Source organism: Amblyomma mixtum, chromosome 3, assembly GCF_055824585.1.
Source record: "Amblyomma mixtum isolate Tamu chromosome 3, ASM5582458v1, whole genome shotgun sequence".
Lineage (NCBI taxonomy): Eukaryota > Metazoa > Arthropoda > Arachnida > Ixodida > Ixodidae > Amblyomma > Amblyomma mixtum.
Window position 1 is genome coordinate 21,875,881 of NC_143014.1, and position 15,137 is coordinate 21,891,017.

The 15,137-nt window shown below is 49.6% G+C and overlaps 1 protein-coding gene across 7 annotated transcripts in view; it reads left to right on the forward strand.

Moving 5' to 3' along the window:
- Nucleotides 1–15,137, forward strand: part of LOC149349410 (uncharacterized protein ZK1073.1) — a 143,638-nt gene that overhangs the window by 126,110 nt on the left and 2,391 nt on the right. For 6 of the 7 annotated variants that reach the window (XM_089578318.1, XM_089578321.1, XM_089578320.1 and 3 more), the window contains 7 exons: nt 33–95; nt 1,727–1,787; nt 6,732–6,818; nt 7,070–7,148; nt 11,778–11,889; nt 12,970–13,008; nt 13,179–13,314. In XM_089578318.1, the coding sequence (XP_089434444.1) occupies nt 33–95; nt 1,727–1,787; nt 6,732–6,818; nt 7,070–7,148; nt 11,778–11,889; nt 12,970–13,008; nt 13,179–13,314 (577 nt within the window). The remainder of the gene's footprint in view (nt 1–32; nt 96–1,726; nt 1,788–6,731; nt 6,819–7,069; nt 7,149–11,777; nt 11,890–12,969; nt 13,009–13,178; nt 13,315–15,137) is intronic. The other variant, XM_089578317.1, reaches the window with a different exon arrangement.

A 15,137-nucleotide genomic window follows, 5' to 3' on the forward strand; every position in this document is an offset into this window, starting at 1 on the left:
TTAGTCCTTTCCGCTTACCTGCCTTTTTTCAGGTTCAACTTTCCAACCATTCAAATGATGGGTGAAGACCTCATATCGGTCCTGGACCACCTCAAGTACGTATCAACCTTTTTCCCCCCATCTTCCTGCGGTGTCTCTATGGTATCGTCACCGGTGGCTGAAGAGCCAACAATTTCTCGCCGCTTGGGGCTCGCATTCGTCTGGCGACCAAGGAAAAAGGCGCTCTTTTTCCAGTGCCTCGTCTGGGGCATCTACAGAGTGCGTGTCGGTAATGCGGCGGTACTCACAGGCCTTTCTCCGACAAATGAAACAAAGTGGTGTGTCGCAGGTTAAAATGTGCTGTTTTTTTTACCAAGAGGAATCTGGGAGGAGACGCGACATGCGCTCCGCCTAGTTGTAGAAGTGGCCTGTGCGTCTGTTTTCTCCGCCCAGGAAACTATAGGCGCTCGGTCGCACCAGTGTTTCGCTTCGCTCGGTGCATTTGTCCAGCTGTGTTTTAGTGTGTTCGATTTCCACTAGTATGCCGAGAACTGTGTGCTGCAAATGAAAACGCCTGACATAAATTTATACTCTTGCAAACTTTATTCACGGAATGGCTGGCCACTGGAGCCGTAAACTGGGTCCTTCTTTTCATTCTTAGCTAGTTACCTCGTGCAGAAAACGTTCCGATTTGAACACTCTGCTCAGGCGACCTTTTTGTCGCATTTCAAGCTTTCAGTAGCATTTCTGGAAGCGCTGGCTCTTCTGTACCGATCTTGTGCCTCTATCCGATTTATGGCGCCTCGAAATTCGACATCATGCTCAACTCTATATTTATTTTCGCTCTGTCAGTAAAACTTCAACTTCAATGCACAAAACGTAAAAGCGCCAGTTAGAGTTATTTGCTCTAGATGGCCACCGCTAAGAGAAAAAAGATGGGTTGTCACTTGTTTTTCCTGCATCGTAGTGACAAGCCTCCAAAGAAAACGTAGTATAAAAAAATGGGAAGCCTTCACTTTTGAGCTTCGTGGTGCAAATGCCGCAGTTGCTCTATTCTAGACCCATTATCCAAGTAGTGCGGATCGAAATGAGCGTGCGTATGCGGCGCCCAGTCGTAAGAACAGAGTGGCGGCAGCACATACGGGATTAACATTGCTCCCCAGTTCCGCCGGCCTGCAGCGGGAAGGCGCCTGCTGCCGAAGAAGACTGCAGAGCATCCGGAGCGAAGCTTCGCAGGGCTTTCTCGGCGAGAGAGAAGGAAGCTACGTCGCCAGAGGTGCCGCGAAGGCCTTGTGAGGTCGTCGCAAGCGATAGCTTTCCCTCTGAGCAGAAGCGACTTATGTGCCAGCGTTGCTCACGATCAGCCCCGTAGTTTTGCGGCTGAAGCCTGTTTCACATGCAAGCGAGAACGCTAGCGAATCCTGCAGCCGCAGCGCAAAAACCTGTTTTGAGTCGTCGCGGTGGAGACAGCGAGGTTCCAACAGGTTGGAAATTTTCGCTTAGACGCGCCGCTCAATCGCTTGCATGTGAACCAGCCTTGAGACAAGCTCTCGAACGCCTAATAAACAAATGCAGCTTAATGGACAAGATAATTGGTGGTACGCGTATCTTTCTGTCAGCTCGCAGACGCAACACACAAGCAGCCACACGTGTTTTAAAGTTTCTGTGCTGCTATACGCAGAAATGTGTGTCTGTCTAGATTACGCCGGTGGCTCCACGCACCTGCAACTGAACGCTTCTTTTCCAGGATCAACCTGGTAGTCGGATTCGGAGAGGGAGCAGGAGCCAACATTCTTGTCCGGTTTGCGGTACGTCGATGCATGGTGGACCCCACCAGCCTTTCCTTCGTTTCTGTTCATTTCATTGGAAAGAAACGACAAACGTTGGCTTCTTATCTTTTCGCCAGTCGAGAGTGTGGCATGATAGCCCTGCCTGATAATATTCCCGGAGCCTGCAAAGGGCCCAAAATGACAGCATACAGTGTTTCCGGACTTTTCTCGAGCATTGCATGTTGGATGAGTCTTCGTGCGGTACGCCGCCGTGTATAGTTTGCATAGTTTGAAAGCTGCAGCGAATCTCCCTGGCGGAAGTTCCTACAAGGGTGCTTCATCTGTGGTATTTGACAGTGCTCTTTGCGTTAAATGCGTCGGCCGCAAACAGACTGCGATGCGACACCGAGGCGATCGCGCGTTCTGTGGGCTTTTGTACTCTGCTCATCAGTTCCTACCGGGGGGTGCGTCTTCTTCGCATAACAACAGGCGAGTCCTGCATGAAGCAGTAATAAGTGACTTCGTTCTCCCTGGTTCTCACTGCGGGACGTCCAGGAATAGAGCTGCCACTGACTGGGCTTCATACGGCGAATGGCTAGTCTCGTTTCAACAAGGTGCCAGAAGACGACAAAGTTCGCGCATTCTTGAGCTTTATCGGGCGCAAGACCTGCTCAGGCCCCTGAACGCACCCAGTCCTCCGTCAAGCAAGAGTTTTGACGAACTGCGGAGGTTACTTGGAGAACATTTGCCACTTAAGCCGTCCGTAATTGGTGAGCGAGCCAAGTTTTATCGTCGTTCACAGCTTGAAACTGAGTCTATAGGCGAGTTCTTCGCCAAAATGCGAAGACTTTCTCAGTTATACGACTTCGGAGAATTTTCGGGTCAGGCTCTGAAAGACAGGTTCGTATGTAGCTTGCAGAGAGTTGACATCTAAAGAGTTATTTTCATGGAAGATAAAAGAGTTGACGTTTCAGAAAGCTGTCGTGCGAGCCTCAACCATGGAAGCTGCCACGAAAAGCGCAAAAGTAGTGCACAGCTCTGCATGTTTTGTTTCTGACGCGCGCAAGATTCACGCCGAGAAGAACCCTGGGCAGAGACAGACTTCTGCGAGGGAGTGCACGGGAGCAAGGCTGACATCGGAGGTTTTCTTGCGATGCGCTTCACTCTAGCACAGTAGCATATTCAGCGCGTATGCCATTTCCACCAAAATTCCTGGCCTTCAAACCGATGTAAGAAGGGCATGAAAGTTGTTTCCGAGGAGAGAGATGTGCCTCTGAATGGCGTCAGCTGTTCGACCCAGAAGCCAATACTGGCCCGTGTCGTGAGCAACGCAACCTCGCTAAGCGTGGAGTTAGACACGGAAGCTGCAGTCTTCGTGGTGTAAAGAAAGCAGCGACGTGAGCTATTTCCGCATCTCAAGACACAAATAACGAACCTACACAGGTGCCCTTGTGCGGCCCGCAGGTGTGATCCACGTTGATGTTCACCACAACGGACAGACACCCGTCTTGCCTTTCTACTGTGGGGGACAAAATTCTCCAGGACGCGCGACAAGCGAGTTTGGCCAACAGCTGCCATGTCTGTTAGCGATCACCTGCTATCACTAGCACACATAACATCACGCGAGTCCGACTTTCGCCTCGACAAGTATGGTCTTCAGTCCTCGCCTAATCACAGAGCTATCAGTTTCTGTTCCCGTTGACGCGTCCTGAAGACCTTTGCCCCCGACAGTCCGTCACTGAGCAAGGGGTTCCGCCACTCGGCAGTGACTCGAACATCTTCGTTTGGACTGAAATGCACTCTTCTCATGCTACAAGCTCTTATCAACGCATGGCGTGTCTGGTGCAGAAACGGTGGACGTGATGAACAACGTTTTGCGCAAGTTGTGGAAAGCTTGTTTTATCCTACGCGGCCGATCGTCATCATCACCGTGCGTCAGGACAGCACCGGCTGGGCGATGAGCAAATCTCCCTCATGGGGGAAGCGGAGGCAGCGACGGGAGTGCCACCTCGATGGCTACGCGGAACTCCGCGGAACCACTCAGAGCGTGAGTCTCTTCGTGATCCGGCCAGCGGCACGAGCGGTTGTAGCCGCACGCGGTCGTCACCTTTCGCGGCAGGCGCACGGAGATCCGTCGTGCCTTGCCGCTGGGCTTCTGGTTCCAGGCAGCGAAGCGAGCGCAATAAACCCTCGCTCTCGTTGCCTCCCCCAGCAGATGCTCGGGGACGGCTTTGGCCCCAGAATGCGGCGCGCACGGGAAGACCCGGCCGCCATTGTCGGCGCATACAAACGTTCGCCGTTGGTACCTCCGAAGCCGCAAGCCCTTCACGTAGCTTTCTATTTCCGAGGAATGCCTCGTTGATGTTCTGTAGGTAGCTGGCCCGCTCTGTGTATTATTTGCAAGTGTAATAAATAGCATATGAGTGTTCACGCTCTGTCGTCCCTCCCTTTGTTCCCTCGAGCACGAACCCCTCCGCGGTTAGCGAGCGGGAACGTGCCATCCGCGGAGTGGAAGTGCGAGGCGGAAGGCTGTCCCTCATATATCCATAAAGTATTGTGACCTCTTTAAAGAGGAGCTAAGATGCATCAAGGGAGAGATATCAGAATTGTTCCTTAAAAAAAGACGCCCTTCCAAAGTTATTAAAGACGCGAAATATATCTTGCGCTCTTGTCTGTATACTGACGAAGAAGAATAGGAAACGATGAAATCAATGGGTATCATCACACCGATCGCGACATCACCTGATTACGAGAAAGCCGGAAACGCCTGGTCTTCCTACAGGGGAATTTGTTGCAGCTTTCAGATATCAACCATATCAGTTAATATATTACTCCCGAGGGAGAGGAAAGAACTTCTCCTGGCTATACAGTATGCCCGCTTCAAGGATGTGAAAATAGAACTGCGAGCCTGCGCCTTGGATTGGTTCATAAGTGAAGCATGTTACGTACGACAAACGTGTAGATACACAGGATTATTTCAGCCGGTTTCTCCTGCGCGGTCAAGGCCACATATCAGCAGGAACATTTAGCCAGCGCAAGGAACGGGAAGGCCCAGAGTGGTTCCAGATGTGCACAAGTTTGCCCCAGTACGAAAAAATGTGGTACAGGGGCACGAATCCCTGTTGTATTTCCTACGGCATGTTATCTGGACTGGCCACGCGTGCTCGCGCATTTCAGGCAAAGGGGTCGTAAAATAAACCTGCACTGAGAAGACTCTTCGAGAAATGCTCCACCGGAGTATTTTGTCGTGCAGAAAGGCTTACGTACGCCAAACTGACGCCTGTGGCTATTAAGCGACACGTCCGGCTAAGGAGCGACAGAGGTGCATTCCCAGCTGCCCCAGTGTAACGCATGCCAGTACGAGCCTGGAGAGAAAGATAGCATCCCAGGTAGATGCCAGCATGCAGGGGCATGTGAGCTATACTGTAAGCATTATTAAAGAGAGAGGCCCTCAATGCATAAAACTTCAAATTATTTTCTAAACGTTTTCTCGCGTTTGTTGTTGCACACTGCGGTTCGTAATTCCATCATTACCCTTCCCCTGTTCTGCTCCTCATGCGATCAATATGGAAAGCTTAGAATTGGCGACTCTCCGCTTCTTTCCTGCTTGTCTTGCGCGCTGTTCGCATCGAAAGGCACGCAGCTGGAGCGTTGCTTTTGATGGGGTGAGTTCCTTTGTCGCTCATACCCATCGCGCAGGTGTCGATTGAATTATGGCGGAAATGCCTCCTGGAACCAAGGTGCCCTTACCTTGTGCAGCTAATGACTTGCTCGTATGGCAGATTAGGTTTCGTCTCTTGAAGCCTGCGGAAGCGGCGAAACGCCCAGTTTTTCAGAACCAAAATGGGCCGTTCTGTTAACTAACCAATGAGGGGCGCAGACAGTTTTTTTTAGCCTTGCATATAGATGCTCGTGTGACTGACAGCCCAATACGGGTTAAAGCTGCATCCTGTCCGAACACCCGCGTCAAACGTGGTGAGGAGGAGCCGAGCATTAATGAGAGCCATCTGCGTTTTCGTATAATACGGCCACAAGGGCGACGTATACATGCGATACTGTAGTATTAGCTGATAGTCAAGAAGAATTACAGTACCTTGTAGAAATACCTGAAGCCGAGAGAGACGCTCTAAGCTTTTACTTTAACGCAAATAAATCAGGCTTTATGTTACTAAGCGGTACTCCTAATGAGGTGCTCACAACAGCAGGCCATCAGGTACACAAGGTAGGAGAATACAAATATTTCAGTGTGTATATACTAGGACGAAAGGGAAGAGAGATGCCGCGACAGTGAAGCATAGAGCATTATGGAGTACGTTACGTGTGAAGCACAGAGCGGTATGGTGCCAGTGCTTACTTTTCGGAATGCGGGTTTGTGTGTAAGGGCCAGCCAAGACTAGAAATAAACTAGTGAGCTATCGGTAGGTTAGCGTTAGGTGCTCACGGCAAAATCATAAATTTTACCAAGAATGTCCAAACAAGATGACGACGCATATGCTAATCTCCATTGAGCATATTTGCTAGTACATGGCAGTATCCATTCAGATGTCGACGTAGGCAATATCAGAGACCCTGGGGTTCGGAAATAACGAAGCTAAGCTGAATACATCTGCGGTATGCGTTAGCAAGAAACGGTTGGAGGACTGGTGGCTTCAGCGCAGGGCAGTTGACGTTTCGAAGTAGGGATAGCGTAAAAATAAATGGAGTTTGTACTTAAAAACGGCGAACTTCTTTACGGATGCTTAGATTAGTTAGAGAAGTAAAAATAAATGCCGATCTTGGTGACAACCGCCGCCAGTGTCCCCAGGGATGCGCCTGAGACCCATCCGTTCATCTACTGCACCGCCATGGTGCAGATCGTGCCAATGCGGTGCAGCAAAATGACTTGCTTGCATCACGGCGTGATCCTGTCGCACATGCAAATATTGCTGATTATTTGCGTCCGAGTATTGAAAAAGCACTGCCTTTTTTCTCCGTACCTTCTAGCTTGCCCACGCGTCCAGAGTGCTGGGACTCATTCTGATGCACCTGGTATCAACAGGAGTCGGCATGATGGAGTATTTCAAGGATAAGGTATGCCGACCAGCAGTTCGACGTCTGTCTGCTCTGGACCTGAGTGCTGTTTTCTCCAGCTGAACATTGTCCATGCGTTCACAGATAACTTATCTACTGGCAGATTTTTTTTTTTTCGCAAAGCTGCTTCCTCTGAAAATAGCAGTCACTTAAAGAGCTCTTTCCTGCTGTCCTTTGAGGGCGGGAAAATGTGTGACATTGTGCTCGTCCACTTGTCATATTCCAGGCGCACATCTGTGGTTTCCTTTCAGATTATGAACTGGAAGCTCCAGAATGTTGGCATGAACCCCTCTGCTGAGCAGTACCTCGTTCTTCACAAGTTCGGAGCGGTAAGAGTGTCCCCGCCGCTGCCCCCTCCTCCTAAGACAAAATATGCGCAGCCGCGTAAAGGTTCGCGATTACGTGCAAGGATAACAAAGTAGGTAGTTGAGGTCGATTGCGCCTGCAGACGGCACTTAACCCGCCGGCGTATGCATAAAGGACTTGATCTTAAGTCAGCCTTGGCAAGTTAAGCACACCGCGTGGCTTTTCAAGAGTACCAGAATGCGAGTATGCGACGTTTGTTTGGGCACACTTTTCTTTGACGAGGATGTGTGAACTGTTTTGTTTCCTTACGTCTTGTCTTTGCACTGCTGCACCGATGAGGAGACTTTTTATCTCTCCTGTTCGCCAATGGTCAGCTTCGTCGGCAGTGGTTGTCTCAGTGGCGTGACGCCCGCGCGAAGGCGTTGTACGTCGACACGCTGGTGGCCCGGAAAGAAGTAGAGCCGATAACCAGGCCAAGAAGTCAGCGGTGCTAACACTGGCATGTCACGTTCCTGTAAGCATTACACTAGACGGCCTTGAGGAGGCCGCTTCCCCACGTTACCACATTGACGCAGGGCAGAGAGGCGTTCGCATGCTTCTGGTCGGTTCATAACATCCCAGCTGTAATGCGCCGGTCTGAGCACACTGGGAGCTATGCGTTTTGTCACTCATTACAGAATGTGATTATTTCTCCTACTCAAGTGTGATCAGTTTTATCCGGTACTTGTATGTAATGATTTTTTACACGTTTGTAACACGAGGTCCCCTGTGCAGCCGTTGGCTTTGAGACCTCCTCCTGTATTTATTAAATATGTACACGTACTGATTGATCGCCTAAAATAACCTGATTCTGCATCACACCTGGTTCGCCTTGGGCGCATCTGCCATTATTTGGTCAATATTCGTACTCAGCATTCCGTAGATCTGGAGCAGCCACAGTGAGCTCCTGAGGCAGAGGTGTCCGGCACAGTGTTCCGTGCACTTTTCGCAAGTTAAGGTGCGGTCGCCAACCACTAAGGTATTGACAAGTCCCGGCGAAAAGCCAGCGTTCTTTGTGCGGCGCCTGTGTTCGCACCTCGAAGAGCGCCACTGAGGCACCCACTGCGAAACTACTGTGGTAGTGTGTGTCGCTAGCGTGTGCTGTCTTGTGGGTACTCTCTGCTGTCGAGCGTCTAACTGTTGTCTGCCTTTTGTTCCCCTCCTCCCCCCTTTTCGCTTTTCGTGCTCTCCCTTTTTTTTAAACCTTGCTCACCTTGTGGCCCCGTGCAACTGGATCTTCAGGAGGTAAATCTCAGACACTTGTTCCCCATTACTCGCGATCTCCGAAATTTGGTAGCGGCGTCAAGGAAACCGTCTTTCGCGCCAACTGGACTTGGCAAGCTCTATAATTACCGTAACAACGAGTCTTGTAAAGCCAATGTAATTCTGACAGCTTTTGCGGTGAAGCCTCTTAGTCCCGACCTGTTATTCTTAATTCTCTCGCAATACCACCAAGATCAGAGCTCGTTGTGAACAGATATCGAACGGCACAGCGATCGCATGAGGCGATAATTTGCTTTCGAGCTTTGTAAACGAGCACATTCTAGTTTATAGTGCCGGAGCTGTTGGAAACATTCTGGGCCTGGCACCACTATTCGCAAGCTTTGAAAATCCAAACAGCCTTAGCAGAGACATCTCGAGGCTTCCCAACACACTTATCCAAAGGGGCTTTCGACCGGGATCCCTCGCAGCCAAGCCAAGTGCAGTAGGGAAGAGTTCTCGGGCACGGGTCACAGGTGACAGGATGAGGTCGTGCATGCGTTTCGTGCGGCTGCTCTGCTTTTGGCGCAGATCGGGTGTACGTGACCGTTCTGTGCTGAGGCGCGCGCTCTGTCCGGCGAACGAGACTGTCGCAAAAACAGCTCCGATAATTTCGTGTTATGCCATGTTTCGTCTCTCTCATGACGGACTTGGTGTGCTTGCATTGATCGGCGAAAACTGTCACAAGTGGCATATCTCTCTCAGCCATTGTGTTGCATGAAGCTGTTGTTGCATCTTGACTCTGCTGAGTGGTCGTCGTGTGCTGTGGTGTCTTGCCTGTGCTAGCATCTTGCGGAGTGGGTGCTCCTGGCACAACCAGCTTCAGTACGCAGCTAGGGCGACAGTCACAAAACGTGTGCAGATCTCTAGGGAGATGGGCTCAGGCTGCACTAGAGGCAGCCAGATCTGTAGGGGCGATCACGTTCGTCTCGCTTACAATTTTTCTTCCTAGCGGATGATCAACGCTCGTCGAATGAAGTGTGGCCTGTGAGACATGCAGGCAGCGTTCACTCCCCGTGTATACTCCGGTTACAAAAATTCTGCGGAATGCTTCAGTTAGCCTCTCCTCTTCAACTGCTCTTAGCCTCATTGTTGGAATAAAGAAGCGCAAGAAAAGCTGGCCGCCAAGTTTACGCTGGCCGCGCGCTGCTCCGAGCGCGCAATTAGCAATACAGGGCAACTTTTTAACCTCAAACTTGTAGCGAGACAGAAATGGCAATGCTCACTCCCAGCAAACAATTAGCCGTTCCTTAGTTTACTTTACGAATAAAAACTTAACCACTCTTCGTTCGCAAGCTTTTTGTGAACCGTAAACTAAGTGTCAGTGAATAGAGTGTTAGGTGCAGTTGCAAATAGTTCATCTTCTCTATAAGCTATGAGCAAAAGTAACTTATTAATACTTGTCATTCGCGTGATGTGCGACACAGTTCTTTGTTACTCGTTTCCATGCATTCTTTTGGCTGCCAGTGGGAAATAAGTCCATAGGTGAATCCAGCACACGAGGGAGTTTGCTTTCAAGCGCTGCCGCTTGCCCAATGTCGAAAAAGTTGTTCAACTGAAACCGCGTCAGTGCTGCAGGTTTCGGGGATACAGCAAACGTGTTAGAAGACCGTGTACGGGAGCAATGTGTGGGGCCGCGCCCACGCGGCCTTTGTGCAGTTACAGAGCCACGGAGTAAGAACCAAGGTGCGCTAACGTTACGTGGGCCCCAGTTTCCAGGTCTCTCTGAGGGTACTTGCATCTCGATGGCGGCCGATAGTTTCAGGGCCCCGTAAAGCCGTCAGAAACGGCTTTTTTCCGAGAAAGTATTCCGCAGTTTTCCTAATAAACTGAACTGAACAGGTGCTCATTAAAAGGCTATGAACACTTAATTTTAATTCGATGTTTTCTTCTCTGTAAAGATGCACAAAACATAGGAATACATGAATCACCGCGTGGTATTCGCTTGCGACCGCTAAACAATCCGTAATTGAAATTCCTCTCTCACGCTGTTTCTGTTTCGGTTTTAACAACCCCACGATGGTTGTGACGTGTAGACGCATTTAGGTCACGTGAAGGATGAAAGAAAAGCTGCGGTACAATCTCAGATGCGTTGTTTGTTGTCATTACAGCTTTTGAAGCAGGTTGGCTTAAGTTGCAGTGAATTAAAGCTACGTATCAATTATTATATTGCAGTTTTTTTCATGCCTCACGTGACCGAAACACTTCTTACACGTCACAACCATTGTTTGGCTGCTGAAACCGAAATAGCACCAAGAAGAAATTCAATTTTTATTGCGAATTATTTTTCTTTAGTGAATAGTGTTGCATCGCATTTTAGGCGTCCTTGATGCCGCTGGCAGTAGGTTTTGGCACGCGCCAGTCTAACGCGACCATTGAGTGGACTAGGCGCTTTTTGCTACAACAGTCGCTCGATCAAAGCGCCGTTCGTCGCAGCGTGTGTTTACTGCAGCTCAGGATAGCTGTGACAATCACTGTAGCATTCTGCTCTGCGCCGACTACTGAGGAATTGGTCCGGCGGTGGCTGCGTTCACACTTGACACTGGCGAAGCAGCGTCTTAGACGCAGCGCACGCAACAACGCCGCCCCGTCCAATGTCGTGAAGAGACGCGTAAGAGCGAATGAACTAAGTGAGACCCGCTCCAAGCAGTGCCCCCGTTCAAAAGGGTGGCAGAATGCGAGCGTACCCCCCCCCCCCCCCCCCCCCCCCCGCCGTAGCCACCAGTAGTAGTAGTAAGTGAGACTCGCTGCATTAGTTAGCTTTAGTTATTTCTTCAAAATTTTAGCCATGTCGTCGCTTCTCGAAAAATGTCGCCTACGACGCCAATTTTGTTATTGTCTTTTAAAGCTTAAGTACGTGTACAGGCTCGAGCAGTATCAAGAGGAACACTTTTTCTTCCCCAACTCAAGAGTCAAGCTGATCTTTAGTTACGCATCGAACTTCAAAAGGCAGTGAAGGAATGGTGTGTTCTGAGGACCGCTCAAAAAGAAAGCGTGCTTCTCGTTCACTCTGCGGGATTCATACACCGGCAGGGCGCTGCCGTAAAGGCTTTCCCTTGTTGTTGTTGCCAAGGCTACAGTTTTGCAAAGATGACATTACGAAGTTGTTGGGCTCTGCAGCGTCTGCCAATGGTTGCTTACTAAGCACCAAAAAAAACAAGCACAGCTGCAGTTTGCTGTGTTTCTAGGTTCGTGGTTGCTTGAAAGCCTGCAACAGCACTTTTTTCGTATTCTTGTTTGCCGCTTAAAAAAAGAAAGATATCGCGGATTAAAACTCTCCGTTGTTTGAGCTTGTATACTGTGCATCATAAATTGGCGCTGCAGCGGCTTTTGCTAACGGTCTGTTCGCTTTCCAGCAACTGGAGATGGTGGACAACAAGGAGCGTCTAATCTCCGACTACACCGAGAAACTCAAGAAGCAGATCAATCCACGCAACCTGAAGCGCTACGTCGAGTCTTACATGAAGTACGACTTTCCTCGATCACGCTTGCTTAAAACAGCACATATGCCGCGGCTAATCGAAACGCGTCTATTACTTGCGCATGTCACTGAAAATTTGCCTAGTCGGATAGTCAAAGCATGTGTTGAAGTAATGTTCTCACAGCAAACACACGCCGAAATTAACTCTAGTTCGAACTAAACAAAATCAATATGCGTTGGAACTGCCTTGGCGTGGCAGCCTAATCTGAACACTCTAGAGGAAAGGTGGCAAATTTCGAGAAGATGCGGGTCGGTGTTATTTATCCTTTGTCGGACACCGCAAAGTAAGATGCCATTTCCTCACCGCCTGCGTAAAGTGTCATGCGGCAGAGCGAGATTCTAATTGTGTGTGTATCGCAATTGCGCTGCTCGCTTCGAAAGCTGAAGGAAAACGAGCACCAGCTCGCTCTCACTCCCATTCTCGCTCACTTTCACCAACTGCATCATGTCACAGTTAGTGTTCCCGTTGGCTAGAACGTATTGCTGCCCCAGTTGATGCACAGTAAAAAACACTGCGCACTAAGGCACACCAAGAAAGAAATGTAAGAATGCGTAGCCATTTCGTCTGTGTTTCCTTGCATTTCTTCCGAGCGTTTCTGCGTGCCTGTGTATCGAACGGCTACGACAGCAGCCAGGCTGTTACATTGTTTACTTGCTTGACGAACAAACCTTTTTGCTAAAAAAATTACTAAAATTTTGGCGGTCCCTTCATTACCGGGGCAAAACATTCAGAAAAACTGGTAAAACTGGACACAAAGTAGGCTATTGGAATAAATACTTGATTAGGTGTGCATCACCTTCAAATTAAAACAAAACGCAGTCTGCTTACTTGCTCGAGAGCATAGTCAACAAATTTTGTCCTAAACCTGCACACCTTAAACATCCTTTCCACAGCCAAAGCAGGGATGCGTCCATTACGCGAGTAAATGCAGTATTTATGCCACAAAACGAAGATATTGGGCAAAGCGAATGAGCTGGCCGGTAATGGCGGAATCGATTCTCTTGAGCACTGTCTTCGTATTTTTGTTGTCTCAAGAGTAATCGTTGCGACTTGTCATTTCGCAGCCGCAAAGACATCAGCGGACTCATCGAAGCAAACCTCAAGTAAGTGCGCCCTATGGCTCCATCCTGGAACAGGTGCAGCAGGGACCTGATGGGCGCCTCCTTTCCTTTGCGTAGATGCTTTTCTGTGCCGTTCAGTGCACTAGTTTAGCGCGCAGGGCATGCGGTTTCGCCGGGTGTGCGCTACGAGCAACCGGTGCGCTGACTCGCAGGACCATGGACGTGCTGCTGGTGACAGGCAGCAAGGCTGCCCATGCACAGGCGGTGCAGAACATGTACGCGCGCATGGACAAGCAGAAGACGTCTCTGCTCAAAGTGGACGCTGTCGGCGACGTCCTGCAAGAGTCTGTGAGTGACCCCGGCTCGGTCCTGTCGCGTTCTCGGCTGAGCACGTCGGTAACAAAGGTGTCTCATTAAGTAGAGGCGGAAAATTTCAAGAAATTTTGGCGGCTCGAAAACAACTTTTTTTTCCTGCTTTTTGTTTTCAGAAAAATACGAAATTTCGGAAACAAACGAGAACGCATTTCATTAAGCACATTTACTTTGTAACTCAAAATTCAGTAAATAATCTCACCAAAACAAGGAGATGCGGCACAGCGATTTCAGAGAAAGATCGTGATATATTACATACAATAAAACTGACCCAAAGAACCGCATATGAGGTTGAGAGTGCACGCACAGGAGTCTTTCGCGGCGCTGTCCCGCCAGAGTGTCACGCAGCTTCGTAAGCACATTACCGACCAGTTTCTGCCACATGACGAATTCCGAGTAGCCGACATGCGACTGACGTCAGTGGTTGGTTGCCTTGCCACCATGTGAACAGCTCCACCAGATGCTTGGCCTGACCAAGTTTCCCCCGCTGTGGGTTTGACGCTTACTGCACCGAAGGTCAGACTCCGCCATGCGCGGAACTGTCAAAATGGTTCTAAATCAAAAGATTTAAAAAAAAATCACCGTAGAGCTTCTTCATCGCACGGTTCAGCCTCCCGAATAAGAATTCACCGCGGTTTGCAGGGTTAACTCGATAGCTAATTCAGCTATATGATCACTAGACCAAAGCTGCTCCTCCTCTTTGCTCCGTGTACTCGTGATAGTATACTCTAAAATGCAACTCTCTGCTAAAGCTTGGCTCAGCTTACCTGGGACACCTTGCATGCAGGGCATTCGTAGCTCAGTGGTGCATGATTTCGCCGCTATCGCAGCTGCATACACTCCAAACATGAATCAGCCTACATTGGAGCGAAAAGGGGCTCAAGCTGTCCGTTAGCGTATTGCATGTTAGGGGCAGGACATGCGGCCCAAGCTCAGGGGTGGATTTCCATCGCTAAAAATACTGATTACGTTCGGTTGGCAAAGGAAATAAATTCTTTCTTCAAAGCATGCGAAGCTCTAGCAGTTATGAGGATTCATCCGAGGTTTCGGTCTCCTCTATTTGCTAACCTCAAGGCTTCCGGTGCTGCGTTTAATGGCCTACTTCATTTGCTAACTACATCAAGTTGCTATGCATTGCGGAGGGAACATGCCTCCGTTACCAAGAGTAAGAACTACGCGTGTTCAGTGATGGAAGTCTACCCCGTAACTTGGGCAGCATATCTCCTGTCCCTGAAAGGAAGCGCGCTAGAGGGCAGCGTATTCCCTTTTTACTTCCGTATAGAGTGTACTGGCCGGGCGGACAATGTTACAGTACGTTCGCTGAAATCGGCGATGTTTCGCTCCAGAGTTTCGGGCACATGTGTGTATCACAGCCTCGATCGCCTTGTGAGAAAAGCGAACAACACGGTGGACAGGGTGAGAGAGGAGGCGACGGTCTTCTGTTTCTGCCTTCCGCTTTCCGAAAGTGGCCCCTTTCTCTCCCTCATCCCTTCCTTCGTGATCCACCGAGAATTGCACCCTCATTGCCTTTCCTTGAAACCAGTTTTCATTTAATGACGTTCTTGTCGACAGCACTTTGCTGCGCATTGGAGCTGAATATTTGCTAACGCAGCTATATGGCCTCTCCCGCACGCTGGTCAAATCACTCTGTTTATTAAGTAGTGGACCTTAGTTAAGCTGGACATTAGACATTAATATCTCGAGTCACGTGACGTTTCTGAGAACAGCGTCGTGCCCTTTCCCGTATCCGTCTTATGTTCGTTCCTGCGCTTTGTGAGGAAAATCATGCATCAATTCAC